The 27,998-nt window shown below is 38.0% G+C and overlaps 1 protein-coding gene across 1 annotated transcript in view; it reads right to left on the bottom strand.

Moving 5' to 3' along the window:
* The window catches only part of SGMS2 (sphingomyelin synthase 2), a 33,656-nt gene extending 8,255 nt beyond the window's left edge, over positions 1–25,401 (bottom strand). The window contains exons 1-4 of the mRNA XM_060779120.2: positions 24,951–25,401; positions 3,550–4,224; positions 1,923–2,040; positions 1,647–1,800 (exon numbers count right to left, since the gene is read on the bottom strand). Coding sequence (XP_060635103.2) covers positions 1,647–1,800; positions 1,923–2,040; positions 3,550–4,004 — 727 coding nt within the window. The 5' untranslated portion in view covers positions 4,005–4,224; positions 24,951–25,401. The remainder of the gene's footprint in view (positions 1–1,646; positions 1,801–1,922; positions 2,041–3,549; positions 4,225–24,950) is intronic.
* Positions 25,402–27,998: the final 2,597 nt, after the last annotated feature.

The following is a 27,998-nucleotide window of genomic DNA, read 5'->3' as shown; positions in this document are numbered from 1 at the left end:
TCTACCAGAAAATGAGTCATGTTGACAACACCTTTCTAGGAAACTCTAAGTCTTCCAGTACAATCTGCTGGAAGCTGATCATACAGGCATGCTGGAGAAACTAACCTTAGAGGTGTGATCTCTCAGGTAAAGAAAATAGCAATTTTAATATTTGTGGTTTTTAGCTTCTGCGGGGAAGAGGGGGATGGGTGTCTGTGCTCCTAATCCAGCAAATGTAGGGGGCTGACTGTAATGGCACTTTAATTCAATGAGCCTAAAAAAAAATCGTATCACTTTTCTTTAAAAGTTACGCACTTTACTTCAAAAATCAATGAACTGCTAAAAGCTTTGGTAGAATTTCATGAAATTCAAAGGCAAAGTGGCCCCTTTCTGAGGGAATACAAGTTAATGTATTACATTTTAAAATAACCACATTAGAGCGATAACTGGAACATCGTGGCAGTTGCAACGCATCAAAATTAAATTTAAAAATGTGGTAAAACCGTTTATCAACTATTCATGAATTTGCTCTTGTGTTTCTACATCTTGTGTACTGAAACTGAAATTACATACATTGCTTTGCTAGAATATCCCAGATTAGGCTGAACAGAACTTAATAAAGGCATATACTAATGCTTATGAGAATCTGCATTGACAAATTGAAATTGTTTTAACTGAAACTTTCACCATGGTTCATAGGGGTTTCCATTTTAGACATTCTCTAGCACTATCCACTAATCCATATAATGAGCAAGTATTCTAGATATGTAAACTAGCATGGAATAGTGGGTCGACTTTTTTATTACTACTAGGGGAAACTGATTACTGGACGACACTAAGGATGTGAAGTCCCAGGGTAAAAAAAAATAAGGGGAAAAACTTCCAACATTTTTTTCTAGAAAGAAATGAGTACTTTTTAAAGAATGAATAATAACATATTTAAGTTAAGTTGTTCATATATTTGGTGGCTCAAAATAATCCCTAAACAAATTATGTGAGAGGAAAGCATTTAAAAGTAAGGCAGTGTTCAGTATTAAATAAGTATGCTCAATTTGTAATTATATTCTGAACAAAATATAATTTAATGTATAAAATTTCATTTTTCCTAAAATTTTCCCTTAGAACAAAAAAACGAAGACCCAACCAGCTCCCAAATTTTTGAAAATTGGACACTTCTAGATGGCTATCTCTCAACACAGCAAACGAACTAGCTTTTTAATAGGTTGTTCCTGTGCCAAAAACCTAAAATGCTTCTTTAGTGTTTACTTAGTGACTTCAAAATTTTTAAGCTACATATGCCTATGTTTGATCCTACTCTTCTGCCTTTGGCTCTGTTCATTACTCGAATGCAGGCTGCAAGAACTTCTGTGCAATTCATTTGGCCTTTTGGCTAAAAGAGGTCCTCCACCCTTGCATAAAAGATAATAAATTGTGTTTTCACTTGAGAGCAGTTTACCAGCTAATATTCTTTATATAAATACAAACCTTCTTTTTGGTTAATTACACTGGAATGGAGAAGCACATTTGACTGCTAAACTCTTCCACATGAATGATATACTACTCAATAAGAGCTGCTTTAATAGATTTTCCCACAGTGGCCCAGCTAACTGCAATATTTATAAGTCAGAACCAATCTATCTGTTGGTTTGTGAACAGTGAAAACTTACATTCCTTGATAAACAGGTACGTGAGTGTTAGAATTACAGTATGACCACTGAACAGGAAGTCTCCACATAGGATGTGTGAACCTGTTATAGACAGTCCACCACCGGAAATTAGTCGTAGTATCCGCTGTACTTTAGCTTGAGAATCTCCATTTAACTAGGATAAAAATAAGGGAACAAGAAAAGAGCAAACAAAAGCTGAAGGATATTTTATTATATAAAACATTTCAAGCCAACCCATTATCAAAACAAAGATAATTTTTATTCACTTATATTTACCTTTGGAGCACACTGAAAATGCATTCCAGGCACAGGTAAGGTGGTGACATACATAGTAATGCAGCGATAGAAGTACAAAGTTCCGATTATGAAAAAGAACCTACGTCCTATTATCGATCTGAGAAAAAAAATGTTCAAGACAGAATATTCAGTGCTGCGATATAAATACATCTTCATGAAAAACACTAATTTGGAGGTTTGGTTCTGCTCTTTTGCTGTTACATATATTTGACAACAAACACAATTTATTAATTTTTACGATAAAATATAAAGGACTATAGATTTCCAAAATAACAATAAAGGGACATATGTAACTTAGTGACTTCAAATGCTCAGCCAGTCACCTCCTGATTATGTTTCTTTTTAAAGAATGCTATCAGTTTGCTCATAACAATCCCAGTACTTATACTAGGTCCTTTTACTGCTTCCATCTAAGTGGCTGTTTCCCCATTCCAAACTCTAGTCCTACTACAATTCTTGCTGGTGTGTCAGCAGACCCAACTGCAGACACCTCAGTAAGACCCGTCGCAAACTAGCCTCCTGCGGGAGCAAACTGTGCGAGCAAGTCCTTGACGTCATGAGACTCCGCCTCTCTCTCCGCCCCTTTCTCCGCCTCTTTCTCCATGCCAGCGTGGTTTTTCCTTTGCTAGGGCAGCATTGCCAGCGTACTCTCGTTGTTGGCAGAATTCAACAACGAGAGAATGCTGGCAATGCTGCCTTAGCAAAGGAAAAACCACTCTGGGACGGAGAAAGAGGCGGAGAAAGGAGTGGAGAGAGAGTCGCAGTCTCATGACGTCAAGGACGTGCTCGCACAGTTTGCTCCCGCAGGAGGCTAGTTTGCGGCTCTAAGAATTGTAGCAGGACTTTGCATTTTCAACATTTGCAACATTTGTATCGCCCAATTTGCCAAAATCCTCTGAAAAGGAGCAAAACTGAGATTACAACTGCTCAGAAAAACTTCTAATATAGACCATTGGCACTGATTGCTAGATTACTTTGATTACTGCTTTTATAGCCTCTCAGGGCAACTGCACAGTTCATTATGTTAGTTCCTTCACATAGCTGTGACCGTGGCCTCCTCTTTTTGCATATCCACCCTGAGTTCCCTTGGGGAGAGAAGGTGAAATATAAATAAAGTTGTTGTTGTTGTTGTTGTTATTACTACTACTACTACTACTATTCATAAGGATTTCAGAACATGAAAACTAGGACAGATAGCAACACAAATCAAGTGTTTACTGTGTGGTTTGCTTTCAGGTTTACAATATAATCTTATGTATGTCTACTCAGAAATGAGCCTCACTGATTTTAATCAGACTTACTCCAAAGTAACTTCCTAAACCATTACAGTCTATATTACCTATGCTTTAGATGTAATTAAATGTGCTGAGTTATGCCAAATCAATTTATTTTACCTTGGCTACTTCAAGCATTTTTATCAAAAAGTAATTCAGGGGCAAGAAAAACTTATCAAGTATTAGGTAGCTGAAACTATAACTGCATGACTTCAGACTCATAGAAATCTTTGTTCTATTAACACTTCTCTGTGTACGTGGTTTTCAAAACTGAAGATTACACCTTGTATATATTCTTAATAAAATGAGGGCATAGAAGCAGAACCACTTACTTGTATCTGAGAAACAACCACTGGATTATCCATAATCCAACGAGTATAATTCCATTTATTTCTGATACAGAAAAAGCCCATTCCACACGATCAATATAATCAAAAAACTTATCAGGTAATGGAGGACTGAGCTCCTTAGGAGGCACCCTCTCATGTACCACTGTGATCATGACAGTCGTTAGAATTAAGTTGAAAACAGCATACACGAAAGCAACACCTGTTTTCCACCATTCCAATGGGAGTTTGTTCCTAGAATCAGTGGGCATAGAAATCTGTATATAGTCTGGATACTTCTTAGCACCTTTTCGCAAACCATTGGATAAAGCTTTTGTTTTGTTGCTGCCATTCTTGTTTTCTTCACTAACAGTGAGAGCAGGTAGAACATAACCATTTGCTGTTTCATTGTTTTGTTCTTCCATATGCTCTTCAAGTTTTGCTGTCTCTATGGTATCCATCAGGCCTAACACGTGTGACAAAACAAATAAATTCCTGTCCAATTTCTTTAAAGAAAATATCTTCCACTTCTTTTAAAAAAAATTCTTCTTGTACTTCCTGCTCATTTGGGTCTTTTAACAAATTATACAAAAACTGGATTCTCTTTTCTGGTCAGTTATAGCTTCAGTTCTCTGAAAAAAGTCTCATAGATTTTTCTTCCAAGGACCATCAACATGCTCGCTGCAATTAACAGAGAGATAAATTACATTAAAAAGACACACAATAGGCTCTGAATATATACTTGCAATGAAAATAATATACAATGAAATAAATTGGGTTATTGTTGAATCATAATGTAGAAAACCTAACCAGATATAGGGTGTTTCATAAAAAAATAGAAAATATATTTACATTAAGGGACTGGACTCATAAAGTAATACCAATATTTATGTTTCGATCAGCACCAACACTCATTGCACTTAGACACCAAGTTACAACTTGGTTGTTTACCAAAGCCTTTGGACTTATTATTTCAACCCAAATACTGCTATATGTAGCCTTTAAAAACTTGAACATTTTACAAATCTGCTTTTAATTCATTGTTAATAGATTTAAGCTTATTTAAATAATCTATTTTCAACCAATTTAACATATTTTAATGAAATTTAATGAGATCTCTTGAAATAGAGCAGGGTATAAATATTTTAATAATAAACAATTCATGGGATGTTGGCTTAGCCTTTATCCAAATGAGATCCTTTTTCAAGAACAGCTTTCCAAGTTCTGCTTTTTTTTAAAAAAAAACAAACAAAAAAACACCTCTAGACAAATTTGAATGGAAGATAATCTGTTAAAGTTTCTCTTCCAAGTAAGTTTCTTAAGTATTTCTTCTTCCTTTTCACTGCTTAAATAACTAGATTATAAAGTAAGAAGTGGTTTTGAGAAGTATGAGCTAAAATCAAACAACTATTGCTAAACTTTGATGAAAAATGCAGGAAATAAAGCCCTGCAGTTTTTGAGCTGTGCATGTAAAAGCACAGTTGACACTTAATGACAATGATCACAGAGCAAGTCCACTGGTAATTCTGGGAACAAAATCTGGTCTCCGGACAAACACTGTCACAATAAGTACTAATGGATTAGAGAAGCAGAGCGATTTTATTCTGGCAGACCTTCAATAGTTAGCTCAGCACACAAAACTTATGTGGTATGCTCTATTTTAATTGAAGCTACTTCAACATAAGTTATTTTAAATGAAAGGAGAGGCAATACCTGGTACAAAGTACTTTCTTGGGGAAAAAGTCATTCTAAGCTGGTTGAATTTAATTTTGATAAAAGAAGCTGTTTTATTCCAACATCCACTTTTAAAAAGTAGCATTACACGCAAGACATGGATTTTAACTACAAATCAGGGTATCAAAGCTATGAATGCCTACAAAACTAGATAAATGTTCATTTTTTAAATCGAGAATGAGAAGGCCGATTCATGACATCAGATGTAAGCAACCTGCTGGAACACAAAAATATAATTCAAGTGATCTCAACTACCCGACAATTTAAAATGTTTTCAAAATCTTCCCCTGGCTCATTAATTGCCTTTACAATGTTGTTTTCCAGAAAAGTGTTAACTATGTTATACAGAAATGCATAGGAGTTACGGTTTCTCAGTACATTATGAATAAATCATTGAAGAAATGTATAAGCACAGTTAATAGAATAATTCTGAATATTGCTGAAATAATTAAAATTATCACTGAAGTAGGATAAACCATAATTTTATATTGAACTAGCAGTGCCCTGCCACGCGTTGCTGTGGCCTATAGTAAAACTTAGCAAAGTTGAGGTAGATATCTGGACTATTATGAAAGAGAGGTCCCTACCTATTCCTTCCCCCTTTTCCTCCCCCTTTCTCTCCTTTCTTCCTTCTCTACCTCTTTCTTTCTTTCCTTCTTTCACTACTTGGTTTCATCCTTCTCTCTTTCCTTCATTCCCTCCCCCTTTCTTCCTTTGCCTTTCTTCCCTCCCTGTTTGCTTCCTTCTTTCACTTTTTATTTCCTTTTATTTCACCACCATCATAACAATAACAATAATGCAATGCATTGCCTCCGGGACCTGACACCTCTCCCATTCCCCCTAAAAGGGTCTCATAGGAACAATAGCATAATAATAATAATAATAATAATAATAATAATAATAGAAATAACAACCTTTACCCGCCACGTGTTGCTGTGGCCAATCTTCCCTCTTTCCCTCCCTCCCTCCCTCCTTCCTCCCTTCCTTCCTTCCTTCCTTCCTTCCTTCCTTCCTTCCTTCCTTCCTTCCTTCCCATCTTTCCTTCTCCTCTTCTTTCTCTATCTCTTTCCTTCCTTCCCCCTTTTTCGTTCTCTTCTGCTGTATCTCTTTTCTTTCCTTCCATCTTTCCTTTTCTTTCCTTTTCTTCTTCCTCTAACTTTCCTTCCTTCCCCCTTTTTCTTTACCTCCCTTTCTCTTTCTTCCTTCTTTCCTTCCTTCCTGTCTTTCCTAGATTTTGACAGGGCGGGAAGGGGCGGGGTGGGGTTTGGAGGTGGCGTGAAGTAAAAGAAGGTAAGATTGGGGCAGGGGAGTGATGGAGCGTGGGGTTGCGTGTGTGTGTGCGGCAGCGAGGGGAGTCATGGAGCGTGGGGTTGCGTGTGTGTGTGCGGCGGCGGGGGGAGTGGGGTTGCGTGTGTGTGTGCGGCGGCGGGGGGAGTGATGGAGCGTGGGGTTGCGTGTGTGTGTGCGGCAGGGGGTGTGTGTGTGTGGGAAGCGGCGCGGCGGGGCTTGGAGTGGGCATGGTTTCCGCAGAGGGAACGTTGGCTGGAAGGCCATGTGCGCGCGCCAGGGAACTTGCGGCTGGGCGCCAATGCGCATGCTCAGTTGTTTTGCCGTTTTGTAAGTGTGTTGTTGTGTTGTTTTTCATTTTGAGTAGATATGTTTGTACCTTGTGGGTTGTGTTATGGGCACGGGGATTTTAGTTAAGTTTTGTTGGGGGATTTTTGAGTTTTGTTGTTTTGCCGTTTTGTGAGTGTGTTGTTGTGTTGTTTTTCATTTTGAGTAGATATGTTTGTACCTTGTGGGTTGTGTTATGGGCACGGGGATTTTGGTTAAGTTTTGTTGGGGGATTTTTGAGTTTTGTTGTTTTGCCGTTTTGTGAGTGTGTTGTTGTGTTGTTTTCATTTTGAGTAGATATGTTTGTACCTTGTGGGTTGTGTTATGGGCATGGGAATTTTGGTTAAGTTTCGTTGGGGGGTTTTTGAGTTTTGTTTCCTCGTTGGATGCCCCTAACAAATTTATATATATAGATTCTATCATTTCTTTGGCCCAATTTTATTTTCACACATCTGCAGCACAACCTGGAGTTTTCCTGGTATCAAATCAATTCATTATGAATTGGATTTGTTATGTTCTTATGCTGTACTGTGCAAAACAATTTCTTCCAACATTCTATTGTATCAGTTGGCCCAGCCCTAGCTTACAAAACTGTCAATTTCTTTTAAGATACTTGAGAACAAAGAACTAGAAAACAACAACATTATGTTTTTCCTTTGACCATAGGCTATTTGAGGACAAATGACTGATGTACAAGTAAAGCTTTCAAGACATCAAAGAGTATAATCAAATCAAAAAAGGGAACAACCTCACCCTAAACAAAGCGCCTTGTTTTACTATAATATTTAGAAACATAAGACTTAAAGGATATTGAATAAATTACTGTTTCTTTTTATGAAGTAAAACCATGGTGACTTGATACCTCAATTTATAAATACAGCATAATTTATAAAATTATACAGCAAAGGCTATGTGCATATACACACACAAATCAAGAAAGATGGGATGAAACGCCAAATTCTACTTTAGTACTCTGGAAGATGGGAGAGAACAGAATAAAAAGAAAAGGCGTAGGATGGAGTCTGTAAGTCACACAAATGCTTAAAATTTTCATATGAATTCTCAGGCTTTGGATAACAAAAGAAGATCCTGTGCTAAATGGTCAGGATATAAATCATGTTGTTTCAGTTAGTTTACTGTAATTGCAGTTATTAAATAGAGCTAGGCCTCTAAAGTTTACAAATCCTGGCATGTAATTATTTCTCAGATAAAAAAGAAGAAATAGGCTACAGTGATGTATATGACTCCTACTTCCTTGATTAAGTTCTGGTTTCACAAAGCTCAGAGTGGGCCACTTCACCTCTCACAAAAGGAATCAGAACAAACAAATCTGCCAGCAAAGAAGAAAAACAGAGAAATCCGCCACCTTCAAATAGTGCATTGTTTGAATGCTAAAAAACATTGACCTTTTTATATAAACATGGCTGACATTGATACGGCTGCATTTTAATCTGCAGCTATTGCTGTGTTTTATTGAGTATTTTATTTAAATTAGAAGGGTTTATATGTGCTGTGTGTGTGTGTGTGTATATATATATATATTATATATACATATATATATATATATATATATATACATATATATATATATATGTAAATCTTTATGTATATGTATTTTACTGTACCTTGTATATTCTGTTCCACTATTCCATGGTTTTGTAAGCTGCCCCAAGTCCCTTTGGGGAGATAGTGGCAGGATATAAATAAAGTTTCATTATTACTATTACTATTATTATTATTATTTATTAAATGCTCTGTCAAATTATTGCTATTCAAACAATAAAAGTGATTGATTTTTATGGTTATCCCCATAGCATTTTGAAGTCATTGTGTTCTAAAGGAAAGCAAGGCTGGATTAATACTAAGGTTATATATGGGGCCCCTGATTCAGTTCAGGATCCAATTTGATAAACTACATTGAATTCTGAATTGATCTGGACCAATCTGGAATACAAACTTGAATCCAGATACAGAAATCTAGATCACTAGTCCTTCCTTTAATGCCACTTAAGGGCATTTTATGTTCTAAACTGATGGGTTTTCACCTTTACAACTAGCAATGTTTTAGAATGCTTTGGATAAAAGATATGGTATCCTCCTTCAGAGTTTGTAGGGATATTAACAATTGTGATACATGCCTTCTACCTCTTACAAGGTTTGTAACCAGTGAATTTCAAACAGGTTTATTTGCTTTTCCTATGTATCCTATAGTTTCAATATTCCACCTTAAAATATACACAAAAACTGGTTATCATTTGTTGGCTGCCTTGATCACAAATGCAATAGTATCCAATTGCAAATAAAAAGGGGGAGAGAGAGAGACTTTAACTGTTGGTGTTAAAAGAGAATGTGCTTTCAGGAATGTATGCTGAGTAATATGTACTTTCATTCACCACAGAGAAAATGAGTCAACAGCCAGCAAACTGGAAAGGTATCATCAGTCACATGCTCACCCCAGAAAAAGTGACTAAACTATTTTCAGGATGTGTCATTTGTATGTACCAGTATTATTATGCGAGGTTGTCAAGTTACATAGAAAGCTGGCATTTTTGTGCATTTAGAGCTGTTATATAACAACTGTTATGATATCTAACATGTTACCATAGAGTCAGGATGTTACCAGTGAATACACACAATTTCTAAGATGGAGACACGAAAAACCATTTTGAAATTAAGAGGCATTAGAATTTTAGATCTGTCATATTTGTTCTCTTGACAGTATCAAAATATGCTTTAAAACAGATGATAGATTAAAGAAGACGTAAACTAAAGGGGAAAAAATCCCCTTTATTTCAGATCTGACCTGTTAGTAGATGTCCTCTGCTCAGAATTCCATAAAATCCAAGTCATATCTTTTGCTGACATCATAATAGGTACCTCAACAATGTATATAATATGCATTTATGGGGAATCTGTAGTAACTTTGAACTTGGAGCTGTTTATCATCAGAATACAGAAATGTAAAAATATAGTTGCTTAGAAGTTTGCTGAGCTGCATAGTTTTGAGAATCTCAATTTTCATTACAGTGGATCCACTTATTACTTGAGCTTGTTTAACACAGTTTTGTTTATTCACAAAGAACTTGGAATACCATGGAATTGCTCCAGAGAACTTAGAAAATGGCTAGACAAATGTTCTTTCTAGACTACCAGCTTGGTTCTATGGTAATGTCTGCCAGGAGTTCCACCAGTTGACAACATAATTGTGCTGGAGGCCTAAATTGAATATTTCTTTACATATTTTCTAGGTTCTCTGTAGAGATTTTGTTTATTTTTATCCTGCATTCAAGGTGGCTTTAGTGATTAATGCAGGAGATTCAAGTGGCCCAAAGAACATCTGCCCAGTCATCTCCAACTTGAGTTACAGCTGTAGGAATGGGAAATGGGGGGGGGGGGGGGGAGGGGCTAAGTGGAAATTGCAATGAAAGTGTATTTCTATTGAAAATGTTAAAATGTTAAAATAAATGTAAACTTAAGGAGGTCCTGGGGAGGACAGAAAATAATTTGAGAACTGCACTGATCTGGAAACAAATCGGGGGGGGGGGGGGGCATCCACATCTAAGGCCACAATCCTCATCACAAGCAAGATGCCTTCACGTGAACCAAGCAGTGTCTTCTGTCCACTTCTTTTTTAAAAGTCAGCCAAGTATTTGGATGATAAAACAACAACTGGCAAAGAGCAGCACTGAGTATTGTGATATACGGTAAGTTGTTATTATAATCATCATCCTTATCATCATCATCAGGTAGATATTCCCAGTCCAGCTGATCCCATAATCTCTATACCATTTTAGATACTGCATTTTATTCATACAAAAACAAAATGGGATTGTAATCAGTAACAAACTTTAGTACAATAGAGTATCTTAAATGTGGTAAGACATATTATTGACAGTGGGATAGGGCATATTTAAAGAAGTTCTGCTGGAATTTAAATACTCTGTCCTGACACCATTTTATTAAAAAGGCTATATTAAAAAAAACGCAAATACAAATTTCAGACAAATTTCAGGTTTTCTATGGGCAAGCAGATGGCAACTGGTATATACAAGGGACATCATTTTATTATGCCATTCTATAAAATGGAACTTGCGCACCCAAAATTTTTGATATCCATGGGGGTTCTGAACCAGACCATAGAGTACCAATGTACTTGCAAGATTTCATTTATAGGCAATCCCTGGGTTACAAACATCCAACTTCCAAACCACTCATAGTTAAGAACGGGGATGAAACAAGAGGTTGTGAGAGAAATCCAACCCTAGAAAGGGAAATGAACTTCTGGAAGAATTATCATGGGGAAAAGGTGACTCCAGTGAAGCTTTCTCACCAATCCCTGTTTCCACAACAAGCCAAATTTTAATTATCACATGGACAGAAAGTGAGGTGAAATCTTCTGAACATGGGGCTCAGATAGCAAAACAAATGGAACAGGAGTGTTAACCCTTCGTTATGCTATCCAAAGCTAATACCTCGTATACACATATTTTTGGGTTGAGTTACACTTAAAAAATATTCCTCTTCTGACTTATATAAAAATTCAACTTAAGAACAAACTTATAGAAGCTATCTTTTTTGTAACTTGGGGACTGCCTGGATTTTTAAAAATGGGCTCTGCTCAGGATCTTGGTGAAAGAGTTTGCTAAAAGTTGTACCATATCCTGAGGCCAAAGATAGCCTACTGTTAAGTCTACAAATACATTCCGGCAACAATAATTAAGGCAAAGACTATAATAACACCTAAGGGACTCAAGTATCTCCTGAAGCATTCTATTCTAACATCAGAGGTATAAGACATAGGTCCTTCATACTCTGGACAGATGAAGTTGCAAGGAGGGGGGCTGTAAAAACCTTTGTTGAAAACTGAAAACTGGGGAGGTCTTTACTCACTAACAGATTATGAGGTAACTAAAAACTGGTATTTTAAAGAACTAGCTAGTCACATGAGTCATAGGATATATAAAGCTATGCTTGTCTAATAATCATTTTAATAATTATGTGGCCACAATATACCAATGGAACTCATTTGTGAAACATTAACAATGTCGAGTATAACATATTAAAAGTGTCAGTTTTGTTCAGTTGATAAAAATGACTTCACCACAGCCTAGTAATTTGATATTGCTATTTAAAGATTATATCTAAGCCATACGTCTCACACCAATGCACAATGTATTCCAGGTGGGAACTGCAAGCAGAGGTGTGAGATTCCTTAATCTTTATCTTGGTTGCGTCTTGGCAATTTGAACCCTCAAGTTATCTCTGCACATGGGAGATAGATTGGGGAAGGTGTTCGTATTTCCCCAAACCAATTCTTGGTGTGCTTGGGAGCAAACAGAGCTTCTGAAATTCAGTCTTTCAAATTCAGACATAAAAACATATGTATCAAGGTGTGCATGTGTTACATATTAGAGGCCTACAATAATATTTTGGTTAGCAAATTAATCTCCCACATCTTCTGGATACACACTGAAGAAAGCTCATGCCCAATCTTTTGCATGTTTCTTAAAAGAAGTCTCACTATATATCTGGGCACAGAATCCTATCCTTTCCTGCACTCTAAGGGCAAACATCACTGCAATCTTTGCAAAAAAATGTTTATTGTTTTTTCCATTAGCTGTGACCTTGAGATCGGCTGCTAATGGAGTTGTTAGACATTAGAAGACCATGCAGTTTAGGGTGTGGGGAGGGTGCAGCATTAGCTTTATCTGTCTTATTCTGCCATGAAGAGGACAAGAGAGAAAGAACAGTTATAAGCAGTAACACTTAAGTAAATCCTACTAAATTTAATGAAAACGACTTCCATCTAAATATGGAGATGTCTTAGCTATTGCTAGGGTTATAATATTTGGCCAAACCTTGAAAAAAAAATCAAATCAATTCAGACCAATTTGTACCAGATCCATATCAAATCAAAACTGTCTGCTATCTGGTTCCAGAACAGAACATAAAACCTGGAAACATTCAGGACTGAACTAAACATCTGGGGCATAGCAAATGAGAGGGAGAAATTATTATCATTATCAGCATCATACGATAAATATGGTACCTTACAAAGTGAACCACCAAAAACCAGCCAGTCCGCCAAATGTGTGCAGTTTAACATAGCAGTTTCTTTTACATAGAAGGAAAGTAACAGCAAATTTATATCTCAAAACTGGGGCTCAAGAAGGCTTTCAAAAATAAAATAACATTAATTAAAGAAATATACGTAAAACAGATAAAAAGTTATAATTTCAAATACAATTTAAAAATGAGATGGTGTCATGCAGAGGAGGAGTGGAGCTAGACTTTTCTTACTGACATTGTGACAGTTACATGGGGCAAGTATCTCAGTAGTACTCTCCAACACAGTACATCGGGTACTGTGTGAAGTCATTGAAATAATATAAGCAACTTTCCTCTGTAACTCTTATTTCATTTGCTGGAATTAGTAGCAGTAGTTCAAAAGATCTATGGAAGGAGTATGAGTGGAGGCAGTTTCACCGGCATCTGAGATGTTTCTCTCTGAGTCTAATTTCCCAATGTTTCTCTTGTTGAATAGCCTAGCTTAATCCTCCACTTTCTTCTTATTATTTGAAGAAGTAAACTTTTTACAAAAGTACATGTTTGAGGGAGTAAAACTTATTGCTCCCTACTATTTTGGAATAGCTGGTTCACTTTCATACTACGATTATTATTATTATTATTATTATTATTATTATTTTAAAAGTCTTTAATTCTCTCTCTCCCTCTGAGTGCACATCAACAATTATGGTCTGCTAACACAATGCATATATATTATTATATTGCATATATAATAAATATTGTGAGGCAAAGCTTGATTTTATCACTCATTTGATGATAAAATCACTACATTAAATGTCTACCATATCATTAAAACTTTGCTTATATGAATAACAATGATCAGAAATAATCTCCACATGACTTATATAATTCTGCATGGTGTCCCTAGGAACAGAAGGAGAATGATTAATTTGTCTTCACCTCTACTAAAATTTCTAAAAGGGTGTAATGACATTGGAAGCTATTACTGCCTCATCCCCAGGAAGACTTGCATGGGCTCAGAGTGGAAAGAGTGGAAGCAAATTTTTCAGCACGTCTTTATTTGATTCTGAAGATAAGTGGCAAACAAAAATCAATATAACAGACACTACCTCTGAGATGGAAGGCAAACAGTATGAAGCACCACATTAAAAAACTAAACTTATCTGGGACCATGTTAAGGGCAGAAGACAAAGATTGCCATCTGCTTTAAAACAAACAAAAAGTAAAGTGGTGCAAATTGCCAGGCAGCAAAGGGACAAGACCTGTCAGACAGGTGGGAAAGAGTTAATTCCCTGGCATGAGCAATTCTCAGTTCTTTCTTTTCCTCAAGATATCAGGCAGGCTGGAACAATGAGATGATCAAAATTGATTCCAACACTGATCACCAAATGCCTTAAAGAGAATCATAGGAATCTACCACATGGACAGGTGGGAAAGAGTTAATTCCCTGGCATGAGCAATTATCAGTTCTTTCTTTTTCTCAAGCTATCAGGCAGGCTGGAAGAATGAGATGATCAAAATTGATCCCAACACTGATCATCAAATGCCTTAAAGAGAATCACAGGAATCTGGTATAGCAACCCCTCATCCAACTGCTGGTATAGCAACCTCTCATCCAACTTCTCCTAATGTATAGTAAGTACATTGATGAATCTGCCTTTTACGGCTGATACAGTAATGCAGAAATACCCTCTCCTATGTAAATTGCCATTTAATTATCACGTTACTATCTGATTATAAACTTTAGCTGATTTTACTCTAGAACTACAATCCTGAAATAGAAAGAAACTCAATCCTTGTATCTTGACTAAAGATGGGAAGGCCTGGAAAAATTGGGGAAAACACAAGGGGTTTCCCATTTTTTCCCAAAGCAATTTCTCCCAATTTTTAAGTGTATAGAATATGTTCTTTTCCAATTTTAAATAATATGTTTATGACATGGTATGCAAACTATACAACATGAAGACTTTTAAAAAAGATTTCTGAGAATGTTTGTTTGTACACACTCCCCCTCCTCCCCATTTTTTCCAGAAAAAATACCTTTGGAAAAAATGGGGGGGGGGGGGGGCTGGTTCTCCCCCCCCCATTTTTTCTGGGGTTTTTTTCCAGACCTTGCCATCTCTAATCTTGATTATGTTCAGATCTTTTTTGTACATGTGCAACATTTTCCAATATTTTTTTCTCCCGTGATTTGAGAACTAGTGTATAGAAAAACTACCATTTTGGATTCCATAACACAGGATGAACAATTCATTCTTTGCACTGTAAACATATACTTAAAAATAAAATTAAACTTTTCAAACATTAGATAAATAAGGCATTTATGCCACACCATCTTCAATTTATGTGCTTTCCAAGTTCCAAGAACTTTCATGCTGAAATAGTATCATTTTATACTATTTATTAATGTCATAGGGTTTTCTTAGGTAAAGACTATTTCCAGGTAATTTTGCTAGTTTTTCCCCTCTGTAAATACAGCCTACAGCATCTGGTATTTGTTGGAGGTCTCCAATCCAACTACTGACCCTGCTTAGTTTCCAAGGTCAAACAGCATCTGATGGCTTTAGGATATTTGGACTACTGACTAGAACTTTACATTATATGCTAACTATAGAAAATGTGAAGTCCAAAAAGTTACATTATATTGTGCATTTGAACTAAAACATGAACAAGTAATACAATGATACCTTGACTAAAGAGATGACTGAGCATTTTACTCAAATTGCTCTTATCTCAAAACAAGTTTTTCCATTGAAATGCTATTAGTCCATTACAGTCCCCCACATTTTATTACGAGTTTTTAAACAAGAAAATGTACTCTATAAATAACAAATACTATATAAATGCACATTCACATGAAACAATAAAAAAAGGAAAGAACAACTCGGTAGAAGCACAATTTTGTGGCACAATGGTAGAAGCACAGAATTGTGGCAAGGAAGCACAAAACACAAAGCAAAGAGGCAGAATAATAATTTTCTTCATACTGTATTCATAACAGCCTCCTTCCCTCTCTTGCTCTTTCTCCCTCTCTCTTCATGAAGCCAAACATACCAGAAATAAAAACTACACAAAATCAACTAACCGAAAGCTCCACAAAGTGGACAAGAGCAAAGCGGACAGCAATCGCCCAAAGCAGAGAAGAGGACAAGGCACAGAGGCTGCTCCAGTGAAGCCCTAAAGCCATGTACTCTTGCACTAGCACTCCCCCTGGTGCTAGTGTTCTCACTAGCTCTTAACTCAAAATGTTGTTCTTATGTCAAAGCAAAACCATGGGCTGGATCACAGCTCTTAACTCAAAACACTCTTAAGTTGGGGCACTCTTAAGTATAGGTTCCACTGCATTATGCTTTATCACAGTTGGTAAGATTGTGGACAACTCAGAAATGGGAGCATTTAGCATAAACTGAGTTTGGTAGGAAACATTTTCGGGGTACAGAGTACAGCTAAAGTTGAAAACAAAAACTCTGAACAACAGTTTCTACCCTAAAATATTCCCAACATTTTCATATCTTTATTCTTACTCAATAGATTATAGATTATAATATGGAAACATTAACCACTTTTGCACAGACACATTACTCTGGCTTTTAAATTTTAATGCTTTATAAAACTTTTATTAATGTCAATTCTTAAGTCTGGTTTTAAATAGTTTATTAGTTAAAATGTAATTTTAGTTGTGTGATGTCAAATTTGTTGCAATGTTTTATTATTGCTCGATGTCATTGTTTAATGCATTATTAGTTGTTTTATGGTAATTTATCTGGTTGTTGTTTATATTTTATGGCACTGAATGTTTGCTGCGGCATGTTGTAAACCACCGAGTCCCCATTGGGAAGATAGGGCAGGATATAAATGAAGCATTATTATTATTTTCCTATATTAGATGTCAAGTCTTCACAGTTCCCTACATGAGACAAGATAATCAAGAAATAAGCAAATCATAAACTAGCTTATTTCTGAAAAACTCAATTTTAAACTCATTGACTTCAAAGAAATCCCTACTAATTTCAGCTGGATTTACTTTCTAATATGCCTACTTTCACTCCACTTTCACAAATCTATAAATGTTTATTTGGAAAAACTTTAAGTCCTGTTAGGTTCAGCTAAGTTACTCTGAAGTAAATGTGCACAGGATTGCTAGCTACTCAGCAAAATCTATGGCTATTTATTCACGCCCCTTTTACATTTCCCCTATATCCCAGGATCTGATCCCAGATTATCTGGCAATGGAGACTCAAATAATCCAATTTAGAGCAGATATAAGGGCAATGTGGATAGGGCCTTAGATGTCCGACTGAGTTAAGAACACTTATTTTTCAGTAAATGTTGGTTTCATTTGATCATAGAACTCAGCTCAGCAGCAATGCCCAGTATAGCTAGCTACCAGTTCACTGAGCAGATGTAGATTTGAGGAAACAGTACTTCATCTGTCTTGCAGAAACTTTCCCATCAATGCCTGTTTTGGTATCTAAATAAATCTCACAGCATCTGCTAGGACAGTGCTGTCTGTGATTCTTAATGCCCTTTGGAATAATCTGGGACAGTAGTGTCCATGGTACAATAACCCTCCTAGCAGGCTGAGATCTGCAGAGACAGCAACATCTCTGTTAGGAGTCATGTTCCCAGCATCTGCTTGGCATATAGCAGTGCTGTATCTATATTAAAATGAAGTGTCATAGCACACACATTTATACTGCTTTAATATTGTGTAAAAATAATCTTATATATACAACAAATAGATAAAACTTTTTTTCTCCAAAAGTACCTAACAAATAAAACTGATTAAATACAGAGTAGCATTTTGAAATTCCCCCTCCTGTTTTGGTAAGCAAAAGCAGCTCATTGAAAAAAGGGAAAGAAAAGGAACATTCAGTCCCAGTATACAGGCTGAGCTAACCAAAGCTTCACATCAAAGCTAAATATTATTCAATTCATTACAAGCTTGACTACTAGTAAGCTCTACTCAAAGTCAGAACTGAACCATAAATGCTATATTTAGACAGAAATCTTTATAAATCTGATAGTCCAAGAAAGTCTATGAAACAACTATTTCAAGTGAACAAGATAAAACTGACCATCAGACTTTTCTAGTTTATGAATAAATCTGTCAACAATTTTATTATGTTAAATCAGATGTTTGTGTGATACAGATGAAATAAATTCTACTTCTAATTTGTAGAAAACTAGGTTCCTGATTTCCAGTTGCATAATACCATCATCCTCATAAAAAAACAACCACATATAGTTGTGTTTACATTTACCTGATGCATAAGTCAAGGGCAGGTTTTGAAATCACAATATGGATTTTGATATGGTCTGTGGATAGCAAATTGGGGAAAGTGTCTGACACTACCATTTCCCACCCAGGCATTTAGAACACCAAAAGTGATTCCGTAGTGGAAAAGATAGAGGAGTCAGTGCATCTTTTAGGTTCTCCTGGAATGGCCTAAGCTTTCAACTGTTGTCATTCTCCTGGTACACTGACCAGTGGATAACTCAACCCAGGATTTTTAACTGATTTTAACTAAAATGTCTGGACTTCTATATGAGTATAGAAGAGGCCCGCAGAACATGAAGCTTTTCAGGTGTTTGGGACCTCAGCTTCCAGAATTCCTGACCATTGGACAAGCTGGATAGGACTTATGGGAGTTGGAGACCCAAACACCTGGAGGACTGCAGGTTATGCCGACCTGGTATAGAGGGTGTTTGGCAACATCTGATTGATGAAAGAGAAAGTAGAGTGGTGAGAGGAACTGTGCGTGAAAATGCTACTATTATCTTGCTGCTGGCTGCAATTTCTGGGGTGAAACACATGCTTGAAGGCACCTTGTTCTTTAGTTTTAAAGGTTAAATCCAACTGATAGGCCCAACTATAGCAATGAATGAATGAGTCTTGACTTAACAAATCCCATTCATTCAATGGACGTATTGCAATAGGAACTTAGAATTTGTATACCCAAGCCCCTCTTTTGCTCATAGGGGAAAGACTGTAGATAGTGTATGCCAGTTTTAATAAAAACTTAAGTAACTAAAATCTGACCACTTCCATATTCAACTATAAACAACTTTTAAACTTTCAACAGAAATCTGGTAGTATTGCTAAAATATGGCCATCACCCTTACTTTATCCTGATTTATTGATTTTAATACCATATTGGCAGAATGTATACTATCATATGAACCACACAAAGATACCCCCCCCCCCACCAACATACTGAGAAGATAAATGATTATGTGTACTGCTGCATAGAGTGAATACTTTGATTTCTTTCCCTATTGGTACCTATCTAGCAAGTTAGACCATTCTTTCACTGGATATGTATTTCTAAGGATAAAAAAGTAGTCATTCAATGTTGGCATAGGTTTTATTCTTACTGAGTGGTTGGTTCTGTCTGATCAAGAGCATTAAGTGTCTACTTGGCTGCAGTCTTCAAACCACTTACCGCACAGCACTCCCATTTTTGTACCTATAATTGCTCTTAGTGGTTGCGACCATTAAGGCTAATTCTCATGTTACTATTTCATATACACAAAATGGCACTCATGTATAAAGAAGTAATGACAACAACAATGCATTTTGCAATATGAGACTGGATACAGATGTGTCCTTTTTTTGGCCTGGTACAGAAAATGGATCAGCATCCAGAAACTTATTACTGAAATGGGAGGGAGGAATGGGGGCAATTTTTTGCATTATATGATGTATATTGCTCCATAAAATAAACCAAAATCTGAGGCTTCTGGACTATATTGTAGTGGGAGCTCTACAATTGTTACATGTGGGGTTAGAGACAATTAAAAAGTCATAAAAGCAGACATAACCGTGCTGATTTTCAAAAATATCCATACACAATGCTTTCAAAATATCTAATCCCCACAACAGGCAAGTTGTTATAAACAGTGAGAGGAAGGATGGAAAAATAGAAAGGATAAAGTTTATTATTTTGATATTATCTGCCTAGTGTTTTAAGACATGATAAGGATGAACACTCTAGAGATGTTCAAATGGGGCTTTATCAGGTGGTGCAATGATTGGAACTAAGAAAATGCATTAATAGCTCTACAAAATATAAATGAAGATTTTAGGAGTTTACTTTTTTAGAGCTATCAATGCAAAGAAATATATTCATTATATCTCTATTTAACCTTATTTACTTTATTGAATTTAAACCCAGCCTTTCTTTTAAAATGGGATTACTGAAATTGGAATCAAATTGGATTGCAACTAAAGTAAATTGGAGATTTCAGAATGGTTGAATTAAAAGGTTAAGCTTTAAAAGACAGAAAATGGCAAGGAGTGTTGATTAAGAACATACTAGATTATATCATCACTACGAAATTCCCATAAATCTGAAGACCTGTTCTGCACAGTACAAGTGCAAAGCAGATCAATCTACGAATGCATACTTGAGATTCTTAGCAGAAAGTTAGCATTTATTTAAATGAGGTTAATGAACTAACCATCAAGATTTTCATGGGACTACAGAGGCTGAGTCAAGAATGTTAGTAAAGTTTAAACATCAGAAGTATACAGGGAATCCTCAAGTTACAAACATCCAACATACAAATGACTCATAGTTAAGAACAAGAAAGTGAGAGAAATCTACCTCTAGAGGCCCTTCCATGCAGTCCTATATCCCAGAATATCAAGGCAGAAAATCCCACATTACCTGAGTGTGGACTCAGATAACCCAGTTCAAAGCAGATAATGTGACATTTTCTGCCTTGATATTCTGAGATACAGACCTGTGTGGAAGGGCCCTAGGAAGGGAAATTTACTCCTGAAAGAGAAAAAAGACGTCGTCACTGAAGCTTTATCACAATCCTTGTTTCCATAACAAGCCGAATTTTTCAAAATCGAATTATCACAGGGACAGAAAGTGTGGTGAAATCTTCTGAACAGGGGCACAGATAGCAAAACTAACACCACAGGGGAGTTAACCCTTCTGTAGGCTATCCACAGTTTAAAGATTTATATATTTGGCTGAAGTTACACTTTAAAAATGTACTTGTTCCGACTTACATACAAATTCAATATAAAAACAGAACTTCTTGTTTATAAGGCTAATACTTTAAAGAAAGCTGGATGAATGGACTGATACCACAAAACAGGAGGACACTTCATTTTGTGACTCTGGCCCCTTCCCCACAACTGAATAAAATCCCACATTATCTGCTTTGAACTGGGATATATGGTGGTGTGGACTCATATAACCCAGTTCAAAGCAGATATTGTGGGATTTTCTGCCTTGATATTCTGGGTTATACAGCTGTCCGAACGTATCTCCTGCTATGAACCATCACAAAGCTTAAGATCATCAGGAGAGGCCCTGCTCTCGATCCCACCACTCTCGCAAACGTGGTTGGTGGGGACGAGAGACAGAGCCTTCTCGGCAGTGGCCCCCCATCTGTAGAACTCTCTCTGCCTAAGGATATCAGGTTGGCCACCTCCCTCCTGTCCTTTAGAAGACAACTGAAGACCTGGCTCTGGGGCCAGGCATTCAATTAGAGGCCAGCGGCAATAGGAAAAGGAAATTTGGATTTTGCGATACGGATTCTCCCGGCTCGGTTTAGTTTTACTGGCACGTTAATCTATTAATTTATTGTTAAATTTTACGGATGTAGTATAATGTTTCAAACTGATTTTATTGTAAATTGTAATTCTATTGTATTTATGCTGTTAGCATCCTCTGATGCTCATGTGAGGCTGCGCTGAGTCCCTCTTGTGGGGAGAAGGGCGGGATATAAATATATGAAAATAAATAAATAAATATGGAAGGGCCCTCTGTTTCAGATTCACAACCACACTAACTCAATCCCTCAAACCTCAAAAAGTATTGTCTGACACAGAGTTTCTCAGACTTTCTATCTACAGGCCTCCATGGCAAAGTTTAAAATGGCTGAGGCTCACGTCACAAAATGAAAGTTAAGACATACCAAAAAATTGTTATAGATGGAAGCATTACCAATATCTAATCCCAGTTTTTCAAAATTTGCCACAGTAATACATTTATAGTAGTGATTTTCACATAGCTCAAATACTCTAAGGCAGGCATCCTCAAACTGCGGCCCTCTTGCTGTTTGGGCCTTCAACTCCCAGAATTCCTGACAATTGAACAAGCTTGTTAGGGCTTCTGGGAGTTGGAGGGCCGCAGTTTGAGGATGCCTGCTCTAAAGACTTCATATCCCATCTGTTATTGGAAGTTAAGCAGGGCCAGCACTATTGGAACTTGGATGGAAGACTGCCAATGAATACAAGGGATGTAGGCTGTATTTCAGAGACTCAAGACAAAGTCCATCATAGTGTTCTTGGCTGAACACAGTCAGATAAAGTTTGTTATTGCCTTCCTGTTAAGCTGAGAGAGTGAGACTTTCCTAAACTCACCGAATAGATTTCCATGACTGAGCCAGGGTTTCCAAAACTCAAACCACATCACCATGGTGGCTTTCTCCCTGCTGCTCAAAAACAAACAACGAACATATTTACTCAGTTCCAGTTTCTCTCTCCACATCTTTCTGCCCAGGGGTAAAATCTACAGTTCTTAGTGCAAGTGCAATGACAGGGTGTTCTTTTCATCATATTAGCAGCCTTGGCTACTTCTTTTCTTCAGTTCATCTATCCTTTTGTTTATTTATTGAACAATATTTCTAAATGGAGACAAAGACTGCTCAAAGCCATTTACACAATAAAACAAATAAAACCCAAATCCAACAATTACTTTCTCACTTTCTTTCTTACTGTGCACTCTACTTCCCATAATATTCAGTCAATCAGTCTGTTTTCTCTTATTTGTATTTCTTTCCCTCCAAGTTCACATGCTCCAACCTCGCTCTCTAATTCCTACTTTCATTGCACTGAGCATACCAGCCACCTGCTGCTGAATCCATCAGTCCAGAAAGTGGTGGTCATTGATTCTCAGACTGAAAAATAAGGGATTGCTCATCTTAACTGCCTTGGATTGCATTCACATATGTTAGTTAATACTTTATAAAGTAGTTTCCATTTAACACATTTACCTAGAAGACATGTCTACTGATTTCAGTATGCTTTTCTCATCAGCAAGTAGATTCGTCTCAAAATAACTAATTAAAAACTTACTGTCACATCAAGATACCCACCAAGTAATATGAAACTCTCAAGAATGTCAGAGTTAAACATCCACTTCCAAATATCTGAGTTTATATTTACAATATCAGAACTGATAAAATGCCCAGGGCTGTGATGTTTTGTTTTAGGGACTGTAAATTTCTATCAGTGAGCCTTACCCTGGAGTATCACACACAGAGATGTGTCACATGTTCACTAGAATTTAAGAGCTTCTACAGTTCCCATATGGAATGTAAAACATAAAAAAATGAGATTATACTGACACTGTTGTCCTAGAAGGTTTAAATGGCTTGATTACTGAAATATTTTCTCTTAAGACAAACTGTTAATACAACCTCTACGTAGGTATAGTTCTGAATCTATATCTATAATTGTTCCAAGTAACTTCCCACTGGAGCATTGCAATACACCCTGATACCTGGGAATTACTCTGGACCATGTTCTGACCTACAAGAAGCACTGCTTGGATATCAAGCAAAAAGTGGGTACTAGAAACAATATCATATGAAAGCTGACTGGCACAACCTGGGGATTACAACCAGATACAGTGAAGACACCTGCTCTTACGTGTTGCTAGTCTTTTGTTGAGTACGCATGCCCAGTGTGGAGCACATCTCACCAACTCAAAACAGTGGATGTGGCTCTTAATGAGACATACCACATTATCACAAGATGTCTATGCCCTACACCACTGGAGAAATTACACTGTTTAGCTGGTATTGCAATACCTGACATCCATCAATAATGAAAGGACCAAGGCAGTGACATCTCCGGCCAATCCCCTGTTGGAATACTTTTCTAAGATCTACAGAGATACTCATAAGAGCACCTCAGCAAGCGAGAGTCCAAAAGTGGCAGGCCAAAACCTGGAACCTCAATCCATGGCTGATACTGAATGAGAGACTCCCCCCCCCCCCCCTGGGCACACAGAAGACTGGGCAACTTGGAAGGCACTGAACAGACTGCACTCTGGCACTACGGGATGCAGAGCCAACCTTAAGAAATGGGGCCACAAAGTGGAGTCCACGACATGCGAGTGTGGATAAGAGCAAACCACAGACCACCTATTACAATGCAGTCTGAGCCCGGTCGCATACACAATGTAGGATCTTCTTATAGCAACACCAGAGGCACTCCAAGGGCCAGCTACTGGTCAAAGGGCATTTAGAATAATAATGACAAGTTCTTTAAACTTTGTGTTTACAAAGTTTGCTTCTGATATGCTAAATAATACCTATGTTTGTATATCTTAGCCCATGTGGTGTATTTTTCGTGCGTCCAATCAACTGTTTTTAACATTTTAAATGCAATGTTCTGCATTCTTTAAAAATATATTGAAAATAAACTGGATTACAGAACTCTTATCTTGAAATATCTAACGAAGCAGTAGCTCAAATCAGAATAGAATTCCCCAGGAAGATAAATCCCTCAGCCAAATTTTGTTAAATCAAAAGCTTCTCCTAATAACCCCATACCAAATCGCAGAATAAAATTTCGATGGAAGCTTTTTTTTTAATGTTATACAAGTAAAAAAAACGACCCTACAACTTTTCTACAAGAACTTCTATGCTGACCAGTAGGCAGCTTTTCAACACTTGAGACTGTAAGCCTAAAAACAGTTACTTGGGAATAAAAACTACTGAAACTCAGTGGAGTAGTTGTACGTAGGCATACATACCATGGCGCTATTACAAACTAACGGGAGGTTAATCTATTAAAAGAGGAAAATTATTTAAAAAGCGAGCAATCAAAGAGTAAATGTCTTAACTTCGCGGAAGCAAGACGGAAATCCCATCTCCCAAACGGTACACCTCATTTTTCCTTCTATAGAGCAACGCCCTGAGTAAGTGAGGTTTCGCCTCTTCCTCCTGAGAGATAAGCTTTGAGTCCTTGAACTTACCTGCTTATTTGGAAGGGGAAGAGGTAATTTCCGAGCAAGTTCTGCCTTCCAGCCTTCAGCAGGGAAAGGCTCCAGGCTCTCTTGGCATTCCCAACTCCTCCGGGCCAGGCAGCCGCGAGGAAAAGAAACGGCAAGAAGAAAGTTTGCCTACAGCCTCTCCCTTCCCTTCGCAGGCAGCTTTGCTTTCACTCTTTGCCTCGCCGCTCTAGAGGGCAGAGAGAAGAGACGCAGAAAGCAAGGCTGCTGGGCTGGCGGTGCTGTTGCTTCTGGAGCCGCCGCTGTGTTTACAGCCAGCTTCATGCTCTTTGCTGCCTCCCTGCCTGCCTTGCCTTCCTCCCTCCCTCTCGCCCGCTGTCTGCCCCAGCCTCGCCTGACATCATTCATTCTCTTACATTCACACACACGCCCACTCCATTTCCAAACACTGACTCACCCCAGCTAGCCCTGCTGCTGCTGCTATTTGAAGGCCGGGCTAGAAAAACCGGTTAAAGACCTCTAGAGAGGAAGGAGGGTAGGTGGGAATGGGAAGTCCCTTCTCATGATGCCGGTTACTAAAAGGTGGGGAGAAAGCACGGCATTTGGCATAGGGACAGATTGGGTAGGTGCCCACATTTCACCCTTCCTTTACAGTTAACCCTTCCCTTTAGAAGGCTGTTTTTAGCAATCTCAAAAGGAAAAAGGAAGGTTATTTGGCTGTAAAATCCTCCTCTGTATCTTCAGCCTGCCTTAAAGCGGCAAAGTCTTTTGGGTTTTTTTTTTACAAAGGGCCGTTCCACACAGCCCTATATCCCAGAATATCAAGACAGAAAATCCCCCAGTATCTGCTTTGAACTGGGTTATCTGAGTCCACACTCAAATAATATGGGATTTTCTGCCTTGAAATTATGTGTGGAAGGGCCACCAGAGTATCAAGGCAGAAAATCCCACATTATCTGAGTGTGGATTCAGATAACCCAGGGCCCTTCTACATAGCCCTATATCCCAGAATTTCAAGGCAGAAAATACCATATTATCTGAGTTTGGATTCAGATAACCCAGGGCCCTTCCACACAGTCCTGTATCCCAGAATTTCAAGGCGGAAAATCCTATATTATCTGAGTGTGGATTCAGATAACCCAGGGCCCTTCCACAGCCCTATATCCCAGAATTTCAAGGCAGAAAATCCCATATTATCTGAGTGTGGATTCAGATAACTCAGGTCCCTTCCACACAGCCCTGTATACCAGAATTTCAAGGCGGAAAATTCTATATTATCTGAGTGTGGATTCAGATAACCCAGGGCCCTTCCACAGAGCCCTATATCCCAGAATTTCAAGGCGGAAAATCCCATATTATCTGAGTGTGGATTCAGATAACCCAGGGCCCTTCCACATAGCCCTATATCCCAGAATTTCAGGGCAGAAAATCCCACATTATCTGAGTGTGGATTCACATAACCCAGGGCCCTTCCACACAGCCCTATATCCCAGAATTTCAAGGCGGAAAATCCCACATATCTAAGTGTGTATTCAGATAACCGAGTTCAATGCAGATATTGTGGGTTGTTGTAGGTTTTTTCGGTCTATACGGCCATGTTCTAGAGGCATTCTCTCCTGACGTTTCGCCTGCATCTATGGCAAGGATCCTCAGAGGAAGTGAGGTCTGTTGGAACTAGGAAAATGGGTTTATATATCTGTGGAAAGACCAGGGTGGGACAAAGGGCTCTTGTCTGCTGGAACTAGATGTGAATGTTTCAACTGACCACCTTGGTTAGCATTTGATAGCCTGGAAGTGCCTGGAGCAATCTTTTGTTGAGAGGTGATTAGATGTCCCTGATTGTTTTCCCTCTGCTGCTTTGCTGTTTTAATTTTAGAATTTTTTTTAATACTGGTAGCCAGATTTTGTTCATTTTCATGGTTTCCTCCTTTCTGTTGAAATTGTCCACATGCTTGTGGATTTCAATGGCTTCTCTGTGTAGTCTGACATGGTGGTTGTGAGAGTGGTCCAGCATTTCTGTGTTCTCAATATGCTGTGTCCAGGTTGGTTCATCAGGTGCTCTGCTATGGCTGACTTCTCTGGTTGAAGTAGTCTGCAGTGCCTTTCATGTTCCTTGATTCATGTTTGGGCGCTGCGTTAGGTGGTCCCTATGTAGACTTGTCCACAGCTGCATGGTATACGGTAGACTCCTGCAGAAGTGAGAGGATCCTTCTTGTCCTTTGCTAAATATAGCATTTGTTGGATTTTCTTGGTGGGTCTGTAGTTTGTATGTTGTGTTTCCTCATCAGCTTCCCTATGCGGTCAGTGGTTCCCTTGATGTATGGCAAGAACACTTTTCCTCTGGGTGGGTCTTCGTCTTGACTCTTGTGGCTTGGTCTCAGTCTTGCAACTCTTCTGATGTCTGAGGTGGAGTATCCATTGGCCTGTAGAGCCCAGTTTAGGTGGTTCAGTTCATCTTGGAGGAGGTGGGGTTCGCAGATTCTTTTTGCACGGTCTGCCAAGGTTTTAATGGTGCTTCTTTTTTTTACTTGGGTGATGGTTGGAGTTTTTATGTAGATATCTATCTGTGTGTGTGGGTTTTCTGTAAACGGTGTGACCCAATTGTTGATCTGGTTTATGGATTACTAGGGCATCTAGAAAAAGCATCATGGGATTTTCGGCCTTGATATTCTGGGATATAGGGCTGTGTGAAGGGCCCAGACATTACAGAATTACAGACAAGAATCCATCAGGGCCAGCTAACAAAGGATTCCCCCCAGGCATTAACCAGCCAGGCTTTGAAACTGCAAGGCCATTAAATAATAACCAAGGTAGTCAATTGCAACATTCACACTTGCCTCAAGCTGACAAGAGTTCTTTCTCCCTCCCTGGACATTCTATAGATATATAAACCTCACTTGCCTAGTTTCCAACAGACCTCTCAACCTCTGAGGATGCCAGACATAGATGTGGGTGAAACGTCAGGAGAGAATGCTTCTGGAACATGGCCAGAAAACCACAGCAACCTAGTGATTCCAGCCATGAAAGCCTTCGGCAACACAGTCTTCTTTTATAAAGGAGGAAATTAATGGA

Source organism: Anolis sagrei, chromosome 5 (assembly GCF_037176765.1).
Source record: "Anolis sagrei isolate rAnoSag1 chromosome 5, rAnoSag1.mat, whole genome shotgun sequence".
Taxonomy (NCBI): Eukaryota; Metazoa; Chordata; class Lepidosauria; order Squamata; family Dactyloidae; genus Anolis; species Anolis sagrei.
Note: the sequence above shows the minus strand (reverse complement) of the source record. Positions and strands in the feature narration are given on the sequence as shown.